At 34.6% G+C, this 28,000-nt stretch overlaps 3 protein-coding genes across 3 annotated transcripts; 2 read left to right on the top strand and 1 right to left on the bottom strand.

The window, feature by feature from the left end:
* The first annotated feature begins 9,274 nt into the window (after positions 1 to 9,274).
* Positions 9,275 to 10,160, top strand: LOC139190418 (uncharacterized). The gene is made up of 4 exons (XM_070810694.1): positions 9,275 to 9,482; positions 9,551 to 9,625; positions 9,707 to 9,815; positions 9,923 to 10,160. The coding sequence occupies exons 1-4, from the start codon at positions 9,288 to 9,290 to the stop codon at positions 10,000 to 10,002; spliced, it is 459 nt and encodes a 152-aa protein (XP_070666795.1). The 5' UTR covers positions 9,275 to 9,287; the 3' UTR covers positions 10,003 to 10,160.
* A 7,088-nt stretch (positions 10,161 to 17,248) lies between these two features.
* Positions 17,249 to 20,302, top strand: LOC103403226 (F-box protein At5g67140). The gene is made up of 5 exons (XM_008342057.4): positions 17,249 to 18,051; positions 18,189 to 18,335; positions 19,356 to 19,491; positions 19,587 to 19,685; positions 19,786 to 20,302. The coding sequence occupies exons 1-5, from the start codon at positions 17,963 to 17,965 to the stop codon at positions 19,993 to 19,995; spliced, it is 681 nt and encodes a 226-aa protein (XP_008340279.1). The 5' UTR covers positions 17,249 to 17,962; the 3' UTR covers positions 19,996 to 20,302.
* A 423-nt stretch (positions 20,303 to 20,725) lies between these two features.
* LOC103403236 (PI-PLC X domain-containing protein At5g67130) lies at positions 20,726 to 24,240 on the bottom strand. The gene is made up of 9 exons (XM_008342067.4): positions 23,916 to 24,240; positions 23,711 to 23,833; positions 23,425 to 23,562; positions 23,105 to 23,203; positions 22,700 to 23,003; positions 22,397 to 22,617; positions 22,223 to 22,309; positions 21,513 to 21,950; positions 20,726 to 21,001 (listed from the first exon to the last, which is right to left on the bottom strand). The coding sequence occupies exons 1-8, from the start codon at positions 24,036 to 24,038 to the stop codon at positions 21,771 to 21,773; spliced, it is 1,275 nt and encodes a 424-aa protein (XP_008340289.2). The 5' UTR covers positions 24,039 to 24,240; the 3' UTR covers positions 20,726 to 21,001; positions 21,513 to 21,770.
* Between the last annotated feature and the right edge of the window lie 3,760 nt (positions 24,241 to 28,000).

Raw genomic sequence — 28,000 nt, forward strand, 5'->3', positions numbered from 1 at the left:
GTTTTGACATATTATACACGGGTAAATGATCTTATCTCGATTTCCTCCATATTCTTTAGCTACTTGTACAAACTTTTGTGCACCCTCTCTATATTCTGTTGATGGTTTGTATTATAAATAAATCTTAATCACTTTAAACAAACTCTAGTTATCAGTGTCAAAAATGAAATTCATTGAGGTAGATAATATACCTCGAAAATGTTAGCCAATCTTTGTCCATTGCAATCAGATAGTTGACAATGATCGTTTCCAACAATGCTTCTCAATTCCAAATAAAAAGTAATCCTAAATTAACCACAACTCACGACTTAAAGGCAAAATATACTAAAATATGATATGATATATATATATATATATATATATATATAGAGAGAGAGAGAGAGAGAGAGAGAGAGAGAGAGAGAGAGAGAGAGAGAGAGAGAGAGATACATATTATATATTTATTCAAGTATAACTTGTATCAACACTTGAATTACAAATATCAAATTAATACATACACCAAACCATTTGCTAGTACATACGATTCATACAAACAAGACACATAGAAACCATCTTCTTAGCAATCAATCTTATATAAAAAAAAGTGAACAAGCATTTTCTGTGAATTAGCAAAGAGTTCATTTGCTGTGAATTAGCAGGAAAATATTATATAAAAAAAGTAAACAAGCATTTTCTTTACAACATTTACACTATTATAATCGAATTTTGCAGTTTCAATTGATCGAAGTATTACTACTGCATATATTTTTTCCTTATATATAATTGGTTCATGCTGTATACATAATATATATATATACGCGCGTGTATACATATATTAAGGGCACCCCTTCTTAGTTTGATCACTACTGCACTATGCACACCTAATTTCCAATATTACACCAAAACTTAAGGAAGAAGAGGTTGATCAACTTTGATGATACAGTTTGGCCTTTAAAGATTGTACATATTGTTTTTGGTCTGAACAGATTAATTGTATACATTTATTCACTATTTATTCATTACTACATTGATAATATATATGGAAGTTCATTCTACTCTTTACTAGTTTGAATGTTGTTCTTATATATATGTATATACAGCAGTAGCTGCAACATCCAAACTTTTTATTGAATTGGAAGAACAAAACAGTAAAAACACCTAGTTGGGGAACCTAATTTCAACAGCAAGTGCTGCTCCATGACACAATCCTCGTAACATGGGGTTGATTTTGGGGCGTGAAATACAATCTTTTTATTGAATTGGAAGAACAAAACAGTAAAGACATTCTTCTCAACTCAAAATTATATATTTACGATGATGATGTGAAAAGTGTGTGCCTTTGGATGGATGTGTGAGAGAGCGAAAAACGCCGGAAGAGAAATTTGCGAGCTGTAAGCCACAAGAATGCATACACATCTCCAAGTTCGATGATCAATGATAATTTAAATGCTTATTCAAAACAAGAAAACGAAATCAAAAGATATAGGATAAAAGAAACCCGAGTGATGAAGAGAGGTTGCCGCTGATTGAGGGAGGGATGATCGGAGAGACGACCAAACCGAGACCGGCCAGAGACAAAGGATTGACGTTTTCTTTTTAGGGTTTTCGTCCAGTTTCACGCGAGGGGGAAATAATTGGGATTTTAGATTTTAATATCCTCCAAAATATTAAAAAAAAACACAAAAAAAAATCCACCACGGGCTGATGGCGTGGTGAATTTTCAAAAGGCAGTGTGGTTGTTTGAAGTAACCACAACGAGCATATCTGGTTTTGATATTCCATCACGGAATTTAAAACTGTTGTAGATGATTCACTTTTAACAACGGGCCAGAATATGACCGTAGTGAATTACTATTATCTACCACGAGCTACATTTAACTGTGGTAATTAAATAGTTTCTACCACGAGCTGTTGATGCCCATGATGGAATTGATGTGGTAAATATGCTGTTATGTACTAGTGTCCGTTAGCTGTGAAGTTTTATCACAAAAGACCTTGGTGTTAGAGTGAGGTTGTGATAAACTATTATTTATCTTTTACTATAGTCGACGTGGGATTCAACTCGCCCTTTCACGTGAGACCCAATTAGTGGGTCACTTGTGAGATATCCACACGTCAGCAATCATGTGAAGCCAAGGGAACTCACCTTACATGCGGGGGCATGAGACCCACCATCATCGCGCGGGGCCAAAGGAACCCACCCATCATGTGGCAATACGGGTCCGCTCATTGACTCTGATACCATATATAATTATCAAAGAGACATGTTAGGGGCTCTACTTCCAACAACACCGATACTGTTCCCAACTTGGTAATTACCATATGCACAATCCGTCAGGTGTGATGTTTTATCACAAAAGGCCACGATGTTAGTTATAGTGGAATTATGATATTTAAACTATTACTTATCTTTTACTACAATTGATGTGGGATTCAACAATAAATAGTTAAACTACAAAAGAAGGTGGTGTTACCCGAATGCATGGCTTCTAATTTTGAACTTAGCCACGATCATCTCTTGGTTAGCGATGTTCTTTACCAGGTTTAGTCTGATTCTTGTCCTTCATTTTGTAATTTCAATATGTTATAGTTAATTTGTACTAATAAATCTGCTTTTGATTGGTATGCAAGCAGTAGATACATAAAAGAAATGTATATATATGCAAGAGCAAGAGCGGAGTTAGAATTTTTTATTGGGTGGGCTAGTTAAAATTAGTACCACAAAAGTATATATGTTCATTTTTTTACCTATATAAAATTATATAATAATCAACATGAAATAACAATGATGAAATATAAACTTTTCTCAAAATCGTAATCTAATGGACAAATTTAAGGACCATATATATTTTAACAAATGATATTATCTACATTAAGGGGTAGAGGAGTGGACTAAGCTTCACACTGGGCTAGCCATAATAATGTGAATGTGATTCAAATTCGCTTTTGGCGAGAATCTAACCTAAGACCTCTCACTTACAAGTGAAGAGAAAAACCACTAGATCATAATACTAATTAAATAATTAACCTACTATTTAAATAAAAAATAGTGAATAAAGAGATTAGGAACGTACCAAATGTGACATTTATTGGAAAATCTCAACGGAAAGTAAGAAAATTGCGGAGCTAGGGTTTAATGGTTGATTAAAAAAAATCTTTTTCTTTTCTTGAGTAAGAAGCACAATGGTTGGATTGCATAAGAGTAAAAAGTCTTTTTTTTTTTAATTTTTTTATGGTCAAACGATAGATTTGTTAGATTAGGAAGTTGACGGGGTTCGAACCCATGCCATGATGCAAGGGTGACGATCCTTTCCACCATTGTACAAGGATGTGGAATAAAGAGAGAACTCATTTTATTTTTACCATAAAAAATATTATTTATTACCTATCATGCACTAAGTATACGTTAAATGTTAACATGTATTAATATTGAGTGGGCTATATAGACTACATACATTAACAGAAGCAATTAAAACATGAATTTACAAAAACCTCCTTGAACTAGAGCCCACCTAAGCCATGTGGGTGGCTCCGCCGTTGTACAAGAGAGCCTCATCCCTTGAAGGAGCTCCGCCAGTTTGACACAAAAACAGCCTTCAGAAGTTACTAATAAGGTTGGCAACAAGATATATCTCTCCATACATATAAATTTATTAAAATTCTATCAAGAGAACAAGGTAATTATACTATAAACAACTCAAGTAAGGTCATTCTCCACATGAAATATTAAAATAATGGGAAAATTAGAAGGCCCTACATATTTTCTATAGTTGTTAGATTAAACATTCATCCCTTTTAAAGATTTGATTAAGGTGCTTCAATCAATTGCCACCTCAATAATTTTCTATTTATTTAATTTCCATGTCATTAATTTAAATGCATTTATATAGAGGTATAAGGTAGCTTAGCAACTAATTGTCTATAATATAGGAATTTAATTTCCTCAATCCCCTTTTGCGCATTAAATGACATTTTTTTAATAAAATAAAATAAAAAATTAATTAACTAATTCCTCATTTCCTTATTATTATTATTTAAAGAAAATACTCTTTCTATTAAAATTGTATCAATAAAAAGTCTTCAATATATATTTTTTTTCATGTATAGATATATAAAAAATGGGGCATTTTGATATAGGCGCCTCGTTTTTTAATTTTTTAGACTAAACATACACTCTTTTTGAAAATTTGATCAAACATTTTCCTAAAATTTTGGTTATTAATTTCAGTTCCTATTATCTCTATTATCCCTATATTTATGCATTTATTATCCATCTCCTGGGCATTTCGTTTTCTTTTTTTTTTCTTTTCCTATTATCCCTATATTTATGCATTTATTATCCATCTCTATGCATTTTTTTTTATTGTTTGTTATAATATTTACTTTTTTTTGTGAATATAGTAGAATATTTATAAAAAAAAAATTGTCAAATTTTATTATTTAGAAGACCCAACACATAGTAAAGATTTGTTTGATAATATAGCTACGTCTAGTTACCTATAATATGGACACATTTAGTTTTATAGTGGATTTGATTTTTTGTATTTCTTGGTACATTTGGAATGTAAATGTACCAAAATGGTTATCTGATAGAGACATTTGGTTTTGTGGTACATTTGAGATTTTTTGTTCATTTGGTCTTTTGGTACAATGGGAATCTAAACATACCAACAGGATTACTTGACAATTGGCACATTTGGTTTTATGGTACATTTGAAATTTTGGTACATTTGGTTTCTCTGTATATTTGAAATCTAAACGTACAAAAAAGGTTACATAACAATGGGTACATTTGGTTTTATGGTACATTTGAATTTTTGGTACATTTGGTTTCTCGATACATTTGAAATCTAAACGTACCAAAAGTCGATACTTTTGTTCTCAAATGTACCATAAGTTTTAAGTATATTTTTTATGGGAAAATTAGAAGGCCCTACATATTTTCTATAGTTGTTAGATTAAACATTCATCCCTTTTAAAGATTTGATTAAAGTAACTTTTCAACACAAATTTTTGGAGAGGAATTGAATCACGAAATTTGAAAGCAAAGAAAACAAAGACAAAATTTAATTGAAAGTAACTACTACAACCAAAATCCTTCCTAGAAAAGATCTTTAAATAAAACTAGTAAACTAAAATAAATTAAGATAACTTTGGGATCAAACTCCCAATCAAACATGAAGAATCTGCTAGTTTACAAATTTGCCACGTTCATGGGCCAAACAACTCCAAAACTGGCCCAAGAGATCTTGTTTTAAAGCTTGAGATGTCCCTAACAACTTTATAAAAGGTCCTATTGTTCAAAAGACTGGAGTTGCTCACAATATTAACCTCAGAGAAGGTCCAGCCCTGCCCGTTGTTGATATCATATGATTAAAAACGCAAGTCCATTATATATTTTATATAATTGCTCATATATAAGAAGAAATCTTCAATTTTTATGTAGTACTACCACGCGCTGAATTAGCTGCTGAGTAAAGTGAACTCATCAAAGTTAACCCACCTACTAATTGCAGGTAAAATATCATGGAACATTGGATTTTGTTTTTGTGGATGCTGGCAAGGATAACTAGCTAATTGAACTACCACAAGAGGACCATTGAACTTGTGAAAGTTAATGGACTAATTGCTTACGGCAACACCCTCTGGAAAAGGTCTGTGACCGCCCCACTTGATGCACCATTGGAATCGACTATCAAGTTATTCAAGGACTTCGTATTGGAGCTGAATAAGTCCCTAGTTGTCGATCCTTAGTTGTTGATCCAAGGATCGAAATTTGCCAGCTTCCTGTAGGTGATGGCCTTACCCTATGCCGCCGCATCATTTGAATGATAAACCTAAGTCTAAATGCATGCCTCTCAATATATAGGGAAAACCTGACCTGCAGTGGCTACTGTGTAATTCAAATAATGATTTCTTGTGTAATTCAAATAATGATTTCTTGAATACATATTAAGGGAGGGGTTATGGGAGTCGAACTACTCAAGTTTTAGATGTTAGGATAAGGACATAAGGGCATGCATTTTTTGACTCTTTAGAATGGCTAGCTAAAAGCCGTTTTGGCATTGCTTGTATTACCTATGGTGTTGTGTTTCTGCTAAAAAAAGTTTCATATATAAGTGTGCCGTTTTGGCATTGCTTGTATTACCTATGGTGTTGTGTTTCTGCTAAAAAAAGTTTCATATATAAGTGTTCCTAACATAGACACGCTCAAACGGGGTTTTAAGCAAACATAGTTTAAGAGTCCCATGAAAATGTTATATACTAATGTTTACAAAGGGTAAAGTTTATGTCCCTAACTAGTTGTATCTTTATTTTATTCAATAAAATTTGAAATGGATGGGCGGTGGGATCCTTGAGAGTGTAGGACTCTTCACCTTTGGGATTTGAGAGTAGACACTTTGCGTCCTATATCTTCACTCTACGTAGCTTAATTAATATACATATCCTCTATTTTTCATTTTTGAAAAATACTGGAAGCCTTACATACAAAAATTCTAAATCAGGCTTCTCAAGGGCCTAACGACTGTTGCCTAATTATAATCGGAGCAATATTAGAAAATATGAAAATAACATAACAATTATAATAATAATAATTATTATAAAGAGATTCATGATATTAATTATGTATGAAATTAATATAAACAACTTGATTGACAGTTAGAAAAACCGACAAACTTGGAGATTAAGGTTGCATAAATACGATGTCCTAAAGACAAAATTTTGCCCATACTTTTGTGCTTATAGTTCGGTAGGCGTCCATCTCCGAAGATTCAACAATCTATAATCCGAAGTTGAAGCATTTCAATCTTCGGACTCTGGCGAATTTTATATATTCCGTACTCTCAAAATATGACTCGGAATTTAACAAACAGAGAATGAGATAAATAGAGTGGAGAAACCATATTTCTCAAGAGTAAGATTTGACTCACTAATTCTATTTTTAGTTGTTTTTCTACGACCGGAGTGCTTGAGTTTATATAAAACTCAATGCACTTTCTCAAAACTTATGTGTCTATTGGCCTTAAAACCATATAACATCTGGCACCTATTCAAAACAGCCAAATCGTTTTCACTAATTGACATCTAATAACAAAAACTTTTCATTCAATATTAGAAATTATAATATTATATAATAATATAATTTCCAACAATCCCCCACATTAATGAAAAAATATGAATAATTTAAGAGTACATGCGACCAAGAGATGTATCAGGAGATGTGTCTTTTGGATTTGAACCTACCCTAATGAATACTTATCGGATTTACTTGGTGATGTAATGGATATGGAATCATGAACTGTTCACCGCAACAGTAAATCGAAACAATAAGAAACACACACCGAAACAATAAGAAACACATATCACTAATCATAATATATTACGGTTCATACGGTTATGTCCATTTTGGTCTTGAACAATTCCCGGATTCATGAGAGCTTGAAAGAACTCAACCATCTCATACTCATAGAAGTGACCCACTTCTACTCTCACATAGGTGACCACTGATTAAGAATAGTATGCTCTATTCCTCTTATTTATAAAATATCAGTGTCATTAAGTATAAATATACACCCTAAAACTTCCGTAGACAACATATTTCTTTCACCATAGGAATGAGGTATATAGTGTGTTAACTTTTTTGAATCACGCCCAACCAGTTTGCCTATTAAACTTAGACCATGGGATCTCCAATCAACGAAGTTAGGTTTCTGCCCGATTGATTCATTAGTTATGTTGGCTTTAGCTTCATTTCCCTCGATGATCTATTTACTCTCTAGTCTACCCTTTAATAATTGGATCCACTACTAGGTTGATTCTTTTTAATGGTATGCACAATCCATCTTATAAAATTATATTTTATATGAGAGTAGTGGTTTCCAATGTTAAGTCCTCAAAACATAGTTAGGACTTATTCAATAATTTGCTAACAAGTAGACTTCCCTCAGATTTAAGGTGTTTAAAGAAAGATCTCTAAAGCTTTCCATAGCTTAAAATTACATATTATCACGTTTTGGTAGCAAATACTTCTTGTTAAATATCATTAAGATATAATGGTATTTAAGTCACCCCCACAATTCTCTAATAATTATGATTGTTGAAATGCATGAGATTAGTAGAAACATATGAAGCTATTCTATCTTCTTAGGCCTTAAAGCCTCACTAGTCTTTTAAGATAATCGCCTCTTTAGACCTTAGTCTCCTTTACTTATCAATTAAACTATCATTTTTCTAAGATGAAAGCAACTAATCCATAATGAGTTCAAGCTTAACGGTCTGATTATTCTTTTTCTTGTCACAAAATCTTTCTTGCCATGACCAACCATGATATAACAAACTCATTGGTTGACAAATTTGAATGCACTTCCTTTGGCCGACATGCAAGTGTACACTTTCTATGAGGTTGAAAATTCTGCCTAGTCGCAACCTGCATGTAGTTAGACAATGTCTCTTATTTTGCAAGATAATTTGAAGACTTAATCTTCCATTATCTTAAATAAGGACCTGCTTGAAGACTTAATCTTCCAAATTTTGCAAACATGTATGTGTCTAACTTTTATAATCTCTATACGTGTTGGCCTAAAAAAAAATACCTCAGACCTCATGCATATATAATTCTGATGACTCAGTCTTATTTATTAGTTTGGTGGGTGCTATCTCTTAGTGTAGAGTATGAATTTGCACAGACAATTTTTCCGTTTATATCAAATTTTCAAATGAATTATCACTACAAGAAAAATGGGCTAAGAACACAATTGATTTGTGCCCTTCTCATTTTCATTGAGCACAAATACATATTTGTGCATTTTAAATTCCATTGAACACCAAAATTTCTCAAATGTGCCCTCTAATAAAAAAAGCACATTATTTTGTGTCGGGTATTTGTGCCTACTACATTTTGAACACAAAACTTTGTGTCCAGCTTGCATGTAAGAGATGGATTTTTTTTTATTAATTTACAAACACACAATAAAGGCTTTTGTGTCCTCTAATTTAATATATTTAAATAAAAAATATATTTTTGTGTCATTTACATTTACTTTTTCTCTATTCACAATTTGTGAAAATATCTTGTTGCAACCAACTTGAATTATTAGTGGGGAAATCTAATTAATCTATTATTTTACTAACTTTCTAATGGGTTTTTGTGTCCCATGGGACCCACCCACAAGGGTCTTCACCCTTCCTCGTGCATTCACTCATTTCTTCATTCCATCACTCTTCTGTCTCTCTCTTTCACGCGATCCTCTCTCTCACTAACTCTCTCCACTTCTTCACGCTTTTCTTTGTCATTTCCCTCACCATCTATGTGCTCACTGCACAGAAAACCACAACATCCATCTCCACCTCACTCGCCATTTCGACAAACCTTGTCACCACCCAAACACCACACTCCCACCCTCGCTCTCTCACAACTTTTCTCCTTCTCCTTTTTGGCTTCTTCCTTGAAACAAAGAAGCACAGAAGTAATGACGGCCGCAGAGCTGTTGATCTTCGGCAAGGTAACCACTAGCTTTACCTTCTTCTCTTCATTGCAAACTCCCTATTACCTTTTGCTTTATGGAAACAGAAACTGACGCGACGAATTGACAAGCTCTGTCGCGGCTTGACTTCCAGGCGAGATTTTCCGTCGAATCCAGTATGGGTGAGTCTCGAAAACACCTTAGTTAGGTTCTTTAAGTTGTTTAGAGATGTTTTAGTGAACTATTTGCCTGACTTGGTTAAGGTTGGATGCAATTTCAACTTAGGGGACAAATTCCCCAGATTCTTGGTGAGGGTTATGAGTTTCAGGCTGATTTTAGGCTATCATCGGCCACCCAATGGTCCTGATAAAGGTATATTTTGAATCCTTACCTTCGTAGCTTTGTTTTGACTTTTGAATTTTTGAAAATGGTTGTGTTTTGGACCAAAAGAGACTCTAAAACCCCTGGCGTGGCTGCAGGTCGTATTCTCGCTGCACGTGGTATTGCTGTGGATGGCGTATGGAGCATAGGCACCTCCACCAGAATGATGACTGCCTGAAAAGATGAATATACGTTTGAAATCATTGCCTTGTTTTTTTCTTTAATTTATAATGTTAATTTCTTGGTTATGTATGAGCATGTGATTGATCTGTCAAGAAGAGAAACTATGAGCAATATTTTCCTATCCCAATATGGTGTTTTCAAATGTTTGATTCAGGTTGTAGGGTATTTCCATTTTGTTTATTTGGCTTTTTATTTATTTTTAATTTTTTTTATAAATTTAACTGATAGGGCACAATTACAAAAATTGTGCTAACATGAATTTGAAATGTCATCTGACACATGTGTCAGAATAGGGCACAGAAATACCCTTATTTGTACTCAACTCTTTAAGCACTGATGGCCATATCGTGCCTTCTAATCAAAGGGCACGCCTATAGAGGGCACATATATAGTTTAGTTGCTGCATTGTTGGGCAAATATGTTGGTGCCATTTGACCTCATAGGGGACAAATAATTTTTTCTGTGCATTGGCCATATTTTTTTGTAGTGTATTCATCCCAGTTTGAATACCAACTAAGACAAGTATATTATAAATTTATATACTGTAGTGCAAAAGTCATTAACTCCCACATAAATTCAGTCATATGCATTTAAGAAAAGTGAAAACAATTGTAAAATTCTTAAGATTATCAAACACAAAACAAATAACATCAGAAAATTACAGTCAAGCAAACCCTGTGCACCGCTTCATGTCTACCCAAACATGAGCGAGAGGTAAATATCATTACTGCATTTTTATGAGAATCGCTCTATAGGGTTAATGATACCATATTTCTCAAAAGTAAGATTTGACTCACTAATTCTATTTTTAGTTGTTTTTCTACGACCGGAGTGCTTGAGTTTATATAAAACTCAATGCACTTTCTCAAAACTTATGTGTCTATTGGCCTTAAACCATATGACATCTGACACCTGTTCAAAACAACCAAATCGTTTTCACTAATTGACATCTAATAACAACAACAACTTTTCATTTAATATTAGAAATTATAATATTATATAATAATATAATTTCCAACATAAGCAGGCTAAGTAGCCTTATCCTTAAGTTTGCCCCAAAAGATCTCTAAGCACCAGGGCTGTCCTTCTGCAAATGGGGCAAGAATTCTCCTGCAGAAGCCACTCTTTGATGCAGTTGAAGTGAAACTTATGCCTGCAGTTGCCAAGCTTCCCAAGATCTTCTCCCTCAACAAATTCCTCCTGCAAATGTTTTTCCAAAATTGGAGAAAAAGAAAGAGAGAGCAGAAACAAATTAATTGTATACAAAATAAAACTGGAAAGAAATCAAATGGAGGACTGGTCTTTAATTAATTAGGCCATACCTGACAAATGCAGCATTTTTAATCTTCCACTGGATCTCCTGTTGTGACACACTGATACTTATACTGCCCCAAATGTGCTACAATAGCTTCCTCGCGTAATCCAGCAGTACTGGGCGTGTCAAGAACGTGCTCTCTTACAGCGTGCTCTCTTACGGCCAGTATCTGATAATTACGTCTTACCAAATTCGTTGTGAATTACAGGGTCGTGCTTAGCTAAAATAAGCCAAATGGGATTAAACTCGACTATGCACTCTTAATTACCACATAATGCAAGTTTTCAATATCCTGACGCACGCTCATATCTTCAAGCCTATCACGCTCCTGAGGCAAATGGAATAAACAAAATAAGGGAATTGTCAATTAGATGGGGCTCAGGGAAATTAATATCATATGAAAATAATGAGAACTTTGTAACAAAAACAAGGAACTGGATCCTCTCCGAGGCAAACCTTCGGGATCCTGCTGAGCGAGAAACACGGGCCGTTGGATTTCGATCCGCTCAGCAGGATCCCGAGGGTTTGCCTCAGAGGATCCAGTTCCCAAAAACAAACCTACCTCATTTTCTGGGGTTGAGTTGTCAGCCCGCCTATCCATAATAATTTGGAGCTGCCATGCAAAAAAAAGAAAAAAAAAATGAAATCGAAAATAATATATGTTAGGCTTTTTTTATTAGCACTCCACAAATTGTTGAATGCACCTCATATTAAAATTTAATATTAAATTACTTATTTACCCTACTATGCAATGACAATTTTGACCTTATTAGGTTTAAAAAAATAAAATAAAAATTTCTAAATACACAAAAAATCACTTTTAGCGTATTATTTATCTTCTCAACTATCAAAACCTCTCACCCTCCATTGTTGAACAAAACCCTAACCAATGAAACTAGAAACATGTTGATTGAGAAAAATTGCTTTTGACGAATAGAACATGAAATCGATGTTTCGGAAGTTTCACATGAGGTAAGACTTCATATTTTTCATTCTTTTAGGGATCACAAGGATACCTGTAGCTGTTCATCAGTTTCTTTGCTGCTAGGGTTTTGTTGATTTTTGGGCTTTGTTTTTCTCTGAGAAACTCTGTAATCTGGTTATTGGCATGAAATATTTATTCTGAAAGTAAACCATATATGAAGTTCACTGGATATTAGTCAATATAATGCCAGAAATTAAGTTGTCACAATGTTGACTCTTCCCAATTTATGTACTGTATGAAAGTTTTGTATGAGTAGCATTTGTGAAATACAATTATCCCAAGGTTATGGTGTCAAGGGAACTATGAAATCTTGGGTGGGTAGGAAGGGGGTGATAAACCAGTCTCTTCTCTGGTTCATGCGACATGTTCCAACTCCAACAAGGACAAGGAGATTCAATCCAACTCTGACTAGGACATTCATTCCTATTCCCACACGGACACACGAGCAGCAACCTAGTCCAAGATTTCATTGGGTTGAGATTCATAAATAACATCTTTTAGGGGGGGGGGGGGCAATGACCCTTATGGCCTCAACTATGTTTCATCGGTGGTGTGGGATAGTTGTCCATCTTTTCAGTTGTCATGAGGACCGAGCAAGAAAGAGACACAGATCTTATGAAAGTTTATTGTCTTTCATGAAAATTGTGAGAAACTTAGAGCAAGAAAGAGAGACAGATCTCATGATAGCATACAATCCAGTCCCATTGAACTTGAACAAGATAGTAACATGGTTATCACGTACATGAGATTAATCCCTCAAGCAACACAACGAGCAAACCCACTCCATACGGAAAAGGGTGACTCTGAGTGTTCGGTACAAAAGGTCGGTAACCTTTTTGCATCAATTTCTTGTGGAGGAATATAAGGAGTATATTGAGAAATATGAGGTGTATGTACAAAATATAAGGTGTATATTGAGAATGTGTGGTGTGGGGTATTATGGGAAAGTATGTTGGGTGTATTAAGATAATTTTTAAGTGGAAAAGCAAATGTGGGGTGTATTAAGTATGTGAGGTTTATTTAACAATTTGTAGGGTGTTACTATAATAAGCCTTTATTTATTATTTTTCATAGGGAAAACATAATAAGTTGGCTTTAATAAAAGTTTATTGAAAGAAGTTGGAAGGTTTCTAAAAACCATATCAGGTTACCATATGTTTATGTTGAAGATAGCTCAAAATAAGTTACAGGAGATACATGTAAATTTCCCAAGATAATCCATAATTAGATTCTACCATTTGTGTAGGAAATTGGTTTTTTATTGGATGGTTGGTTGATTTCTCTCTTACTTACCATCAAATTGAATTGTTAAAGTTTTATGCATGGATACTAGACAAGGGCATAAAGAGTAACATTGACGTATATGCTATGAATTTTGTTCTATCTTTATGTATTGTGTGATGGCTATACAGTAAAGAATTAAGGCAATTTATGTCTCTTACTCAAAAGTGTGACATAAACATGCATGATTATTTTCACGGCTGCTTAAGTTTTGAGACAATTTTGAGCTAAAATTGCTTAATTGGTTTTGACCAAATAATTATTTTATGATTGATAGCATTTGGGGTTTATTTTCCTTGCCTAATGTTTCTTGGCTTCTTCAGATGGTTGCAATCATAACTATTTACAATAATATTTTCATCACTAACCTTTACTTCTTCAGGAAAAATCTTCTGACCAAGATTTTGTAGTGCAAACTTGTGTACATATTTTTTTGGGTAAATTACATTTTACCCCCTCAGGTTTGGGATCGATTTCAACTTCTTACAACATCTTTAAAACATTTCAATTTCATACATTTACTTATCATTTTATTTCAATTTCATATTTCCGTTAGAAAATTCGTTAAGTGATGACATGACAAATATAAGATCCACATTTGTGCTGACGTGGCTGCTAAATTTGTGCCATGTGACAATTTTTTTTTTATACATTTAAAATATAATAATTTACCCTATTTAAAAAAAAAACCTAAAACCCACCTCCCACGCAACCCCTCCCCCCACCCCTCTTCTCTCTCCCTAGCCTCCCAACTTCATGTACTTCTCTCTCCATCACCACCACCCATCTCATACAACCACCATGTCAATCCTCCACTCCCATTGGAGCAACCACCTCCATCTCCTCATTTTGTTTCCATCACAACCACCCATTCAAACTTGAAACAAATTTAAAAATGACCCCTGGCTAATTTGGGGATTATGGGGATTTGGGGTTTTGGTGGTGGTTGGAAACCAATTTGTAGGAAGTGGGTTGGGGTCTTGCCGTAGCCTCAAATTTCATCAACACCACTACTGGTTCGTCATTTGTGGGTTGTGGGGGTGAAGGTAACCAAATGGATGCGATGGGTGGGGGATGAAGGTGGTTGCAATGGGAAGATGAGATTGTTGGCTAGGATCGGGTGGAGGTAGTTCCTCAAAGATTGTTGGCTATGGTCAAAGTCTGAATCTTGGAGTTGGAGCTGCCCACTCTCTTCACTGCCCTCCTTGTCCTCAGAAGCCTCCTCGTCCTTAGGTAGGTTGACGCAGAAAAGATGATGGTTTTGAATTTTGGGAAATAAAATTTTGAAATCCATCAAATTTTTGGGTTTTTTTTTTTCGAATTAAGAGCTAAAATAGAGAGATTTTTTTACGGAGATTTTGGGAAGAAGAAGAATTAAATTTTTTTGGAGAATTAGGGAATGAGGGTTTAGGGATTGGGAGGGGTGGTGCGCTGGTGGTTCTGGAGATTGGAGGATATGGAGGCCTTGGGTGGTAGAAGAGAGTGGGCTGACATGGCAGATGAATATCTACTTGTCTAAGTTTCGAAGGGAGCGGGCTGACGTGTAATGGGGTCCACTACTGCCACGTCAGCTCATAACAGACCAATGGATGGAAAATGTAACGGAGATATTATATTGAAATAAAATAGTACATGAAGTATGAAAGTGATTTTTTTAAAGATGTTGTATAAAGTTGTAATAAACCTTAAACTTGAGGTGGTAAAGTGCAATTTACCCTATATTTTTTCACCAAAGTGAAAAGACTTCAGGAACTGGATTATGTAAATTATGGTTTTAAAACTCATAATATGTCAATATTCTTTTCCAAAGAGAGGAATGGATGAATGGTTTGAGATTTTTTTTTAGGTATAACATTTTTAAGAGAATTAAGTTGACTGTTTTCTTGTCCAAAGACTTGAAATCTTGGTTGTTTTCTTAATTTTTACATGGCCGTTATAGAATAAGGTTTTATAATCCATTATCAAAATGATGGTTGTTTATGTTTCTTGCCCAAAAATGTAACATAAACATGTATGAATGATGGACGTGAAACACGAAGCTTTTGGCAGTTGGGATATTCAAGGACCATGACATGCATATGAAAGTCATTCATTCATTTGATTCCGCGGATATGCGGGAGTAAACGTTTTTTCTTTCATGTTGTTTTAACCTTTTATTTAAATAAGTATGAATTCATGTGTTTGTTTGAATGGCAATGAATTCATTGGAAACTGTTCGCAAGGCTGGATAATAATGAGCTTGGAAATTAAAGTGTTCCATTGGAGCCAAACAAAGGCTTGATAATGGTGATGTTGGTCTGATGAGTGGGAGCATGAAGACGAAGCATTTCAATGTGCTTTAGCATGTTTTGTATTTTGTATCATGCATAAGTTATTTTGGGAAATGTGATCTTAGGGTGCTTGTATGAATTAATATACAAGGTTTTCTAAGGTTTATTTCTTTGAAATAATCTATGGCAGATATGCAAAGGCATTAATGGTTGTATTGGCTAAAGTGATCACTATGGGATTAATTTGATTCGATACGTTGACGAAGGATATGATCAGTGATAATTCAAATGGGAGAATGTTAGGACCATGTGAATTTTCAATGAGTACAATAAGGATAATCAACGTGGAATTAATAATTAAAGTCAAAACCATTTGGAGGATAAAATCCCTTTGTTTGTAGGACACTAAGTGAATGTGCATTAGTTGTGGTTTTACAACTGAATAAAAGTGGAGAATTATTAGGCTTCAATCGTCCCATGATAAAAGTGGAGAATCTGCACCAATTGACGATGAATGCACGAAAAGTACAAAAACAAAATGCATCGACATGGTTGAGAAATTTTTCAATGTGTCCGAAACACCTTTAGTATACCAAGTATTATAAAACAAATTATTAAAATTTTTTCCAAATATCCAAAACTTATATTATAACATTTAATGCATCCAGCCGAATTCATGGACAACAAAACGCAAAGAGACTTCTTCAAACATACAATTTATACGTAAAGCGGTTGTAGCAAGAAGAAAAAAAGTATACGCAAAGCGGTGAGAAAAAAAATTGTAAACCGGATTCCAAAAAAACATGCCCCACCAAAAGGAAAAAGAATATGCAAGGATAGACCAACGCTAATATTTTTAATTTGAGAAATAGAAAAAGGTGTTCAATTTATCTTTTTTAGTAAAGATATGTTATTTGAAAATAAAATTGAATTATACAATAGAAATATTTACAAATTCAAATAATTTTAATTTTAAAGATGAATTATTTCACATAGAACATCACGTGTGTGCTGCAAGTCCATAACTATAAAGATGTGCTTATTTTTTGTCAATTTTATTAGATTAGATGCTAGCCTAGTTAACGATAGGGTTCAAATCCAAAACGTCATACAAGGGCTGGACTCATTTCCACTACTATAGTAAATGATCACTTGCTACACTCATTTATTTTTTCGATTAATTGATTATGAGTGTTACTAGTCCCACCCTATTATCTTATTTTCCCATCTACCTTATAATTTCACCCATCATAAAAAGTTAAAAATGAAAAACTCTCTTTTCCCACCCACCCTTATTCCTAATATAACCTTTTATATATCTCTAAAATCTTTTAAATTTTATTTATTAGAATATAGAGGATATATATATCTCTCTAACAAAAAAAATGATAAAAATCGGTTAACCATCCCAATTCCAAAACCATTGAAGCAACAGACCTCCAAACCCCATCTGCACCACGATCCCCAATATGGCAGCCGCACCAACACCCAGGCTCCACCCCATCCAACCTTCGCAGCACCAACATAGCCTCAAAACTGCCCACCTCCATGGGTTTATCCATCTTCCTTCGTTGTACACAATCTCTTTCACTACCAGAATTAGATCAAGATTGTACATTGTCATGAGATACAGGGAAAAGGAAGGAGTTGAAAAGAAGGTAGCCATCATCGATGCCGCCGTGAGGGAGGCATGTGGTTGTGGTTATAATAGTGAGAACAGGGTGGGAGTTTTCTGATTTTTTTTTCTTTTTTTCTACTATTTTAGTTTTTAATGAAAAAAAATCTAATGCTTATTTGACAAAATACAATTGGTTATTATTTAGGTCCTTACGGTCGTTCTCTAAAAGGACATAGTTGTCAATGAAATTTTCACATTTAAGTAGGGTGGGGAAATAAGAATAGGGGGTGGGTTTAACACTCCTCTTTATTATTTTGCAAAAATGACGGAAAAATGATCACATCCTGTCCGGCTTTCCATTTATTTTATATTTTCTCCATTTTTACGTCTACGACTTTTCAAGTTTCAACGTACCACAAAACTTAAGTTCCTGAGAAATCTTTACGAACCAAATAACTATTTTGTGGGGTGGAAGAACTTGGTGGGATGGAGGGAGAGGCGGAGATTGATCGGTTGCCAATAGACCTCTTGGCTCATATATTTGTTCTCATCACCTCCTTCACTGATTTAGCCCAGTAAGTTTTTGATTTCTTTTTCCGATTTAATTTTCCTTTTTTTTTAATTTTCTTCTGTATTTTTGGTGGTTTATATTTTCTGGGTTGTTGTTCTTTTTTGTTTTTTAATTTGTGTGGTGGTTGTGAATTCTGTGAAGGGCAAGCGGTGTTTGCCGGAAATGGAAACAGGCGGTGAAGCAGTCTTTGGGGCGGAGGGAGAGTTTGAGCTTTGCTGGTTGGAAGATGGACGATGACTCCACCGCCCGTTTGCTTCGCTCTGCTTACAGCCTCAAGGAGCTCGACATGTATAATATCTGCTTTCTCTCTTACTTGCTAAATATTTTATTTATTTATTATTTATTTTTATGAAATTTCTGTTTAATTTTGTGTGTTTGAGGGAATCTTCAGAACAAAAGTTTCTAACTTTTTACCCTTTGATGGTATTTTCTATAATTTTGTTGATTTTTAGAGATTTAAGTGACTGATTAGTCTAATTACAGCTTAAAGTTCCATGGAGAAGGTTATGCACATTGTTTCTTGGATTATTTTGTAGGTCTTAAATTTCTGTTTTTTGGTGAATTTTTTTGGTTGTGGAAAATAGCTCTGTAAAGTACTCAGAAATTGAGACACAATCCATTGAGAAGAAGAGATATTAGGCTCTGAACTTGGTTGTAAGTGTTGAGCTTCCTAATCTAACAAGAACACGAACACGAACGGGTTAGGTTGAATTTCACGATTTCGTGCCCAATTTTGAGCGTCATTTTTCAAGATTACTCGAATAACTTACCTCCAAGTTTTTGTGCTTGGTATGTTATATGTTAAGAGTGTATTTTCGCATTCAGTACTCGGTAGGTCTGTAACGATTAGGTTGTACTTCGAAAAGTTCTGCGAGTTAGAAGTGTTCTTATCTGTTGGTTTTCATTGGCATTTGGTAGAAACTTTTTTGGGTTAGTATCACTATTAAGTACTACTAACCCATGATTCTGTACTTCATACCGGGTTTAGCGACACAAAAGAAGAAGTCATTCTGTATGTATCCAGGTTTATTAATAGATAAACTCGGACTTCACCAATGTCTATGCTTTTTCCTTTGTCTTTTCATCAGATTTGCATCTGATTACTGTAAGTATTCGATTTGGAATAGTCTGGTTTCATGCATAACAGCATAGCTAAAGCTCGTAGGAGGGATACCTAAATACCGTCATAGTCTCAGCATTTGAATTTCATGATTTAGTTCTTTCTCATTTCAAGATTTAGTTCTTTCGAGATGTACCACTTTGGTTCTTTCATGATTTAGTTCTTGTTTTATCTTCTTGTTTACTCAGTTCAAGGCGTCGTTGGGGTTGCCAGATAACCGACACTGGATTGGACAGAATATCTATGGCAAAGTGTATCAGCAACTTAACATCCATATCGCTATGGGGCATCACAGGGATCACAGATAAAGGTGTTGTTCAACTGGTATGTGTACAAGCAAATGTCGTATGTTTGATTTACTGCTTTCATTTACGTGAGCTATGGTTTAACTTCCTCAGTTTGGTGTTCCTTTCCAACAGATATCAAGAGCTAACTCCTTGCACCACCTGAATATCGGTGGCACATTTATCACAGATGACTCGTTATATGCCATTGCTCATAGCTGTCCGCATTTGAAGGTAACTTGTTCGCGGAAATTACGACACAAGTTCTCATTACCCCAATTTTTGTTCCAAGTGCATTTCACCTCTGTTTGTTCCTCTCTTTTGTTTATTCCAGACCATCATCCTGTGGAGCTGCCGTCATGTAACCGAGAACGGCCTCTTTGTTCTAGTAAACTGTTGCCGCAAGCTTGAATCCATCAATGTATGGGGGACTAGAGTTCCTGTAGACTGCTTCATTGCTTTGCTAACTATCAGTCCGGCGCTAAAGATAAAACCCAGAGGACTGTCGTTAAATGTGGACGCTTCGATGTTGCCCATCGCATAAGCCGCCTGTTCATATAAGTTATTTCTACATTGCCATTAAATGTTGATGCTTCTATGTTTCCAGATGTACAAGCCGCCCATTCATACAAGTTCTTTCGACATTGCAGCTCAACGCCCTCGATGGGGGAGGTTGGGGTTACATTATCAGCTCAATACTCTTGTTCTGTATATAATTCACATGAATTACAGCCACCTATATTCTTTTGAGCAAGGTCACATAAAGGTCGAAGTGATTCAAAACTCAAAGAGATTTCCAAGTCCAATTAAGTTGACTATTGTGTGGTTAAAATAGAAGAGTGATTCATGCACTGTTCTAGCACTTATTCTCCTTCAATTTGTTCACAATCTAATGGCTAAAAAAGTGCGTATACTGTTAAATAACCAAGGATAGGTTTATTCAGTATTCACACATCTTTTTACCTCTCGCATACCTTTGTTAATTATTATCTATTGGTCTTCAATTCATTCCATCCAACAACCAGAAACGAAGTGTATGAGCGGTAAAAATGTGTGAATAGCACCACCCATAAATCATTTCCGTACAAAAGGCCTCCTTAGACCAATTTTGTATTGCAATTTTCCACCTTTCAAAGGTAGAATTCTAGGAATAATATGATGTGGGGCAGGAAACAAAGAGCATCCAAGGCTAGTCAAATTTTGAACGGTATTCAAATGAGATAAGAAATCATTTGCATGCCAAAGGTTGAACTAAATCTGAGACTGCATAAAGATAAAGTGGAAAACTAAATCAACCTTCCATTTTCAAACTACATTTTTCGGAATAAACCCCCTTTAAAGGTCTCGAGTCTCTGCAACCTACGATAATAATGGGGGAGAAAAAACTGAAAGGCCAGAAGACCAGATTTTAAGAGCGAAAGCGAATAAAAGAAGACGTTAAATGTTAGAATACAACAATTAGGAGAACCTAGTATTGGTGATACGAGCACATCCGCAAATGCTACAATACCCTATTTATACTACATACACACCGCTCCCTGACAGAGGACCTGAAAACAGAAAAGGAACGTGTTAGTACTGATTACAAAGTGGGAACAAGATGGATGAAACGAAACAAAAGTGAAGCTAGCTATGTTCACTGATGGAATCTGTATGAGATCCTGGTTGGTGCCACGGCTACCTATGTTTGTATGATTTTTACCATTTCTACACATGTTAGATATTTGATTATGAAAACAGCTCAACGCAATGTATGATTGTGAAAAAAAAAAGCTGTGAATTCCACAATACACGCAAATCAGACCATAAAAAGATGGACCCAATTTATTGTCAAAATGTTTATTCGACCAAAAGGAGGCATGTCATTCAACCCTAAGTGACCTCTTGAAAAACCATATGCCTTTATAGTACTGAGCAACCATATGTAACAAAGAAAAATGAAGTCGAGATCTGTTATGTGATATGTGTACTGAGCTCTTAAGTTAAAAGATGAAACTACAGGATTTTCAACATCCATTGCAATGGCTGAGAACCAGCCATAAAAGGAAGAGTGCTACATACCTGAATTGATTCCTGGTACATTCTTGGTCCTTCGTCGTAACTATCTACTTCAGATGCCTCTGCAACTCCATAATCCTTGTCCCAATATAATTATAAAAGATTTTTCCTTACAATCACGTGTCATTACTCTAGAACCACAGAACGACTCCTTGACCTTCCACTCAACTAGGCAGGGTGTAACGGTTATCACTCTAAATTTTAGTATATGACATAGAAGAACCGCCACTAATGACCTATCCTAGTATTTAGATGCTACAGTCATAGCCAAAATACCATCAACGGAAGATAAAACAAGAAGACAACCAAGCGATTTGCAGAATAGACTGTTGAAGCAGACTTTGAAAACTGAACAGAGCCGGTAAAGCTTCCTGCATTGTTGGTCACTGGACTTCTAGTTGGTACAGAAATATTCTTGCAAGATCCAGAAGGTGCTCCAGCCTGTGAAAATCCAACGGTAGAGTGGTTTACAGTTTTCCTTACTACGAAAATTGGTGTGTCATCACTAGGGTATGGGTAAATCAGTAGAAGTACCCTAGAGTTTTAGACAGATCGGAAATGTTTGAACATTTGGTGAACTTTTGGATTATTGTTAAGGTTGGACAAAGTAGGACTCATGCCACGAGCTTTTAACCACCGATTTGGATCATAAAAAGCAATAAAGAAGTTCATAAATAATAAAATGAATATGGAAACAAGTTATACAAACAAACCTGGCAGGCACTGACAGTACTACACCCGCAAAGCACTGGACCATTCATTCTATCAACAGCATCAAACACACCTCCTCCATCACTCCTCTGCATTGATATTATTTTATGCTAGTTAAAATTCCTAGTTGGATGATGTTTTAGTATGTGCTTCTTCCCTAGCTAAAATTTTCATACCATGTAAAAGTTGACTGCCAAAAAATTCGGCATCACCCCTGCAGCTTTATAACAGGTACCGATCATCTGCTCCAGTGGACTTGAATGCTCTTCGCAAGCTTCAGCTTCAACAGGATATGTTGAGAAATAATTTTGAAAGAAAAGAGATGCACTTTTTGAATTCAGAGGCTTTGATTCTTTTCTCTTCGGGCATGAACCTGGTTTTACCCCAGGATCTCCAGCTGAAACCCAGTAAACAACAGGCTATTAACTATAAAATTCAAATATAATTTGAAGATGCAATGATATATCATTTATAAGTACCTTCGTTTTCCACCATGTATTTCCACTGGTAAGCTACTCCTTCCTGTGCTTCCTTTGAAGCATCAGACGTAAAAACAAGAAGCCGGTGATTCTCTTGCACCATCTCAGTAACAGTGGGCCAATCTTCACCCTTTCTTGGCATTTTCGCTACAGGAAACCAATACTTATCTAACCCAGCATTGGTAAACAATGTCGTTAACCCCTTTGGAGTTTTCACGTAGTCCTCAATTATAATGGTCACAATCTCTGTTGGGTTCTGACTTAAAAATGTTTCCACTTCCGTCAAAGTGTTAATTGCAGGTTGCTGAGAAAAATCCAATGGACACATCATAAACAACCTTGCAAAACTATAACCATAAAATTCACATAGTAAGTCTTAGATTGATAAGGGGGAAGAGAGATTACAAATGCAGTGAAGTTGAAACATTGCCCCTTAAAGGAATGACAAAGCCAGATATCATTCTCAAAATCGTACATATCCAACATCAGCCCTCTCACTCCATTCTAAAAACAATATGGCATAAGTTAATACTCATAAACGAATAATTAATGAATAAAAGAAGCAGACAGTTTCATTCTAATTTTGGATTCGAGGAAAAAAAAAAGTTAAAGAAAGGAATGACATTCGAAACGTATATGTTCCAGTGATTTGATCCTTTCATCTGTTCGTTATAAAGAATATACCGAAAACAGCAAAGTTAAAACTTAAAAGCAAGGGCACATACCCTCAACTGGTTAGTAACAGTGTCCTCTTGGTTGTAAAATGTGAGTCTTTGAACACCAGCCACGGGCGGTGCATCAACGATGCTGAAAGAATTATGAGTCGCCAACCATGTGTACTTGTTGAATGGCAACCCATTAATCTAAAACACCAAGACATTCCAAAAAAATAGCACAAACCCATCATCAAAATCACAAAAACCAAAAAAGGGCAGACATAAATTTCTTGAATTTAGCTCAAAATATACAAACCCATAAAAAATTTACAAATTTTAAGTCGAAAATGCTCACAATTGAAGTGGGTACGATTGCTTGGCCTCTGGTGCAAACGGGCTGATTCTTACCGGAAGCAGGGCAGTTGCCACAGTAAAGACCCGGCCCGCAGTCCGTCGCCGCCGCACAAGCATCTAGAACCTGTAAAATATCAACGCTTCAGCTGAAATTCCGAGAGAAAATGTGAGATGGTGCAGATCTTTGGGGGAGAAAAGAGAGAAACCTGGCAATTGCCGTTGGAGCAAGCAGTGGAAATGGTGGCCAGGACTGAGAAGAGTAGCAGGAAGAGGACGACAGTTGACGAAGCTCTGGATACGCCGCCGTGTTCCGCCGAGCACGGAGGCATGGCAACTTGTGGTTATGCAGAAAGCTCCAGAAATCCACCGCCCAGAGAGAGAGGGAGTGAGAGAAGTTTCGGAGAGAAAGCAAAAGAAAGAGAACTTTTACTGTAGAGAGGGGAGGGTGACAAGTTTTTGGGTCTGAAACGCGGGCTTTTTCACTTTTGCGTTTTTCTGACTTTAACAGAAAAGCCTTTAGTTTTCGTTTTCTTTTTTTATGGAAGAAAGCGCCCTTTTTATCTGTCAGCCAAGGTTTCTATTTCTGTCTATTTGTACGATCGTTTGTATTATTTTTCTAAAACAAATAGATTATCGATACATTTGAGTTTTATTTTTATTAAAAAAAATAATATTAAATAATAGCACAAATAGATGATAAAAATAACATGTTTCGTTTTTTTTTCCTCCAGTTTATGGTTTGGTTAGTTGGCTACTGTTACATACTCACAAATTCGGTGTTTATTATTATTTACTAGCAATAGGGATGTTGGAGAAGTTGAAAAGATGAAGAAAAAAAAGTTGGTAAAGTTATTTTTGAACGAGGGGAATTTTTTTTATTTTTTTTAATTTGTTTTGATAACATGTGGGTGAGAGAAAAGAACAATAAAACTTTTGTTCAGCTAAATTACTTTTATGTTCATGTTTTTTTTTAAATATTTTCTTTCAATTTTTTTTTAAGGAAAACTAATGAAAATGATTTGAAAACTTTGTGTTTTAACGATAAAGACAAAATAAAGGGTAAAGTGAATAGTACCATGATTGACTTTTTAGTGTAAAAATGTGATTTTTCGTTAAAGTGAATAGTACCGGGAGTTTTTCGTTAAAGTTTTATTTTTTTATCAAAAAATAACTTCAAATAAAGGAAAAATCATCTACCACAACCACGGCCCAAGCAATCAAAATTGAGGGCATTAAGGCCTGGTTTGGTATTTAGGTGATTCTGAAAAAAACAAGTATCATAAAAAGCTGGGAGTTGTTTTTGTGTTTGGTAAACATTCAGCTTCAGTTTTTTTTCACAGTTTTGGGTGAAAAAAAAAGCCAAAAACAAGAAGCTGCAAACCCAGCTTTGAAAAACCAGCTTTTTTCACATCTGTTTTACATAAAAGTTTACCAAACACTATAATACTGCTTTTTTTTTTTCAAAAGCACTTTTACAAAAAAGTTTACCAAACACTCTGCTACTTTATTTCATAGCTGCTTATTCTCACAATACAGCAGAAACAATTTTTTTTCAAAGCACAGCAATACCAAATCAGCCATAAAGTTAGGGAAGACAATGATTCCCAAAGTGGGGTTTAACAATGGTAAGACCTAGATGGCCTAACACATCCGCCACGAATATCCTCAATAATGAATTTAAGGTTCCAAGGGACCTCCCAACTTCCTTGAACATCACAGATGATAAGTTTTGAATCTCCTTCCATCAAATTTACGTCTATCAAATCTTAGACCCTCCCTCAATCCCATTTTGTTTCAATTATGCATGAAAGAATACCATTATATTTTTTCTCCATTTTTTGTAAGACAAAGAAAATTCCATTAATAAATAATATAGATAATTAAGCTTCTATTGCTTCTACAATCTTTAAAAACACTCTACAAACTGACCTTTACACAAAATGTTTATATTGGCCTTGCAACAAGCCTAAATTAATTTGTCTTATAATTGATATTATACACACTAATTTTTGGTTTTGTTCTATCGAACAAGAAAATGGGTCGTAGTAAAAAAATTAATAGAATAAAAAGAAAGAAAAACTAACAAAAAGTAAAAAAAAAATTATTTTTTAATGAAAAACCATTTTTAAAGGTATAGTGAATAGTATCAGAGAAACGTATAAATATGGTTTTTTCGTTAAAAGTGAAAAAAAAAAAACAATACTGAAAATGTTTTGTTAAAATTTCCTAAAAAGAAAAGATAGGATATCAAATTTAAAAAATAATGAATTATAAAGTGAGCATAAAAAGTATGCGTTTACATTCTCCTTTAGTTATGTCCGTGGCAGTTTGTCTTTTAAAGCTTTTGGAATTTCCTTCCCCCATGATGACATTGCGAAGTTACATTTTAGTGCCTCTCACATGGTGGGGTAGGGGATAGGTTTTGCTTCTGGTCAGCGACTTCAACAGTAGAGCACGAGAGATTTCTCAATTAGCAACACGAGCCGGTACATCATATGTCAAAAAAAAAAATTATTTTCTCATAGAACAGGACACTCAGGTGTGGGATTATCTGCGTATGTCGTCACGCAATTTCGTTTGTAGGCTTGTGTGTAGCTCATACTTACAAGAAACATAATTCTAAGCCCAATAATGTAATGTGGTTAGGTTGGTTTGTTAAGAAATGCAGCCTGGTGGTTGTATTATACAAGTTTTGGGCATGTAGCCGGTTTGACAATGCTATTACTTTTTGGGAGGATATTTTATTGCAAGTGATTTGTAGGTCAGTTAATTAAGAGCGTTTGTTCATGCATTTGAGGTTTCTTGTTAGAGTTCTCATCTCCGTGAATTTAGTGTAAATTATCCAATTGTTGTAAACAAAAAAAGAGGATACTTTATTTATTTAATATAGTTTAAACTATAGAGAGGAAATTCAAACTCTTTTACGAAGAATGGTGTTTTTTTAATTTATAGAGATAAAAATTCAAAATTGGGTGTATAGAAGAATCATATTTGCTCTAGCCAATGTGTTTATGTGTGCTATTTGATGTTGCTTTTAAAACGGTTAAAAACTCTTACATATAACCAAATCGCTTATTGAATTAGATAAGAGTTTATTTGGGGTTGTTTTCGAAATGGCTAAGAGTGTTTTCTGACAACTAAAAAAAAATCTTTTGATCATGTTTGACAAAAAAAGAAATAGAAATGCTTTCATTATGATATTCTTGCAACATACTAAATCTTTTGCAAGATTTGATATTAGATTGGAATCTTGAAGAGCCTATATAGATTATAATGTTTTGAAAGACAAATATTATCCCGAGCTGCAGATCGAGCAATATGCCAATGTAATTCTTATCCATCAAAGTCTTATGGTATTAAAGAACCATGTGGATTGTAAATCATGAGTTAAATACTCAAATGATTAACCAATATTTGGACACTAAGAAAAATGATCCATCCTTTAATAGGAAATGGTGAATTGATACTTGGTCCGGAAGTACCATATTTTAGTGAAGTACGCATCTTACTATATTAAGCACAATACACTGAATCAGATGTTACATTTCTAGTGAATCACAAAACCAACAAATGGGTATTGAAATGAAATGAAGCTTATCTATTGATTATAATAGTTATTCATATCATCAAGGGCTATTCAACCACATTTTCCCATTAATGTCTACAAATTGTAATAGTCTTGGCCAAATTGGAAAGAGACAAATTCTATTTTTGAGAGCATAAAGCTTCGTAATATAGACGCGATTATATTCTCCCATTGTGGATCAACCACATTCTATAAGTATAGCATTTTTTTAAACGTGAGACTTATGGCATGTGTTTAAATTATATCTCTCGGAAGCGATTTGTTAACCTATAGAAAGACAAAATTCTTTATTAAATTTCAAAGTAAGAGTATGAATCTTAGAATATGCACTTAATACCTATTCTAGATAAATGTGGTATAAATTGTCTTGTAATTTGATTAATTTGAACTAAAATTATATTGTTCAAATGTATTAAAAGAGTCGCCATTTCTAGAGCGACTCTAGAAGAGCCTATTATGGCTTATATCTGCCATGGAGTTTAAAATGCTTCTAGTTTATTTCGAATCCTAAATTTTCTGTTTTGTAGTTATTTGTTCTTTCCATGGATACAAAATGTTTTGTATTATATATTATATCATATTTTATTTTATATATATATATATATATATATTTGATTTGGGACAAGGGCATTTTAGTAATCATACTAGTTTATATTCCGATTCTGCTGAATTAGTAAACAACTTTATGAAATTAGTGTCATTTAT

This window comes from Malus domestica, chromosome 02 (genome assembly GCF_042453785.1).
Source record: "Malus domestica chromosome 02, GDT2T_hap1".
Classification (NCBI taxonomy): Eukaryota; Viridiplantae; Streptophyta; class Magnoliopsida; order Rosales; family Rosaceae; genus Malus; species Malus domestica.

Coding starts and splice junctions, on each gene's coding strand:
- LOC139190418 (XM_070810694.1), top strand. CDS start 9,288: ATGTGCTCACTGCACAGAAAACCACAACATCCATCTCCACCTCACTCG. Junction 9,483..9,550: donor AGCTGTTGATCTTCGGCAAG/GTAACCACTAGC, acceptor TTATGGAAACAG/AAACTGACGCGACGAATTGA. Junction 9,626..9,706: donor TTCCGTCGAATCCAGTATGG/GTGAGTCTCGAA, acceptor GACTTGGTTAAG/GTTGGATGCAATTTCAACTT.
- LOC103403226 (XM_008342057.4), top strand. CDS start 17,963: ATGGAGGGAGAGGCGGAGATTGATCGGTTGCCAATAGACCTCTTGGCT. Junction 19,492..19,586: donor ATAAAGGTGTTGTTCAACTG/GTATGTGTACAA, acceptor CCTTTCCAACAG/ATATCAAGAGCTAACTCCTT. Junction 19,686..19,785: donor ATAGCTGTCCGCATTTGAAG/GTAACTTGTTCG, acceptor TGTTTATTCCAG/ACCATCATCCTGTGGAGCTG.
- LOC103403236 (XM_008342067.4), bottom strand. CDS start 24,038: ATGCCTCCGTGCTCGGCGGAACACGGCGGCGTATCCAGAGCTTCGTCA. Junction 22,310..22,396: donor TGGCAGTCAACTTTTACATG/GTATGAAAATTT, acceptor ATATCAATGCAG/AGGAGTGATGGAGGAGGTGT. Junction 21,951..22,222: donor GTACTGTCAGTGCCTGCCAG/GTTTGTTTGTAT, acceptor GGATTTTCACAG/GCTGGAGCACCTTCTGGATC.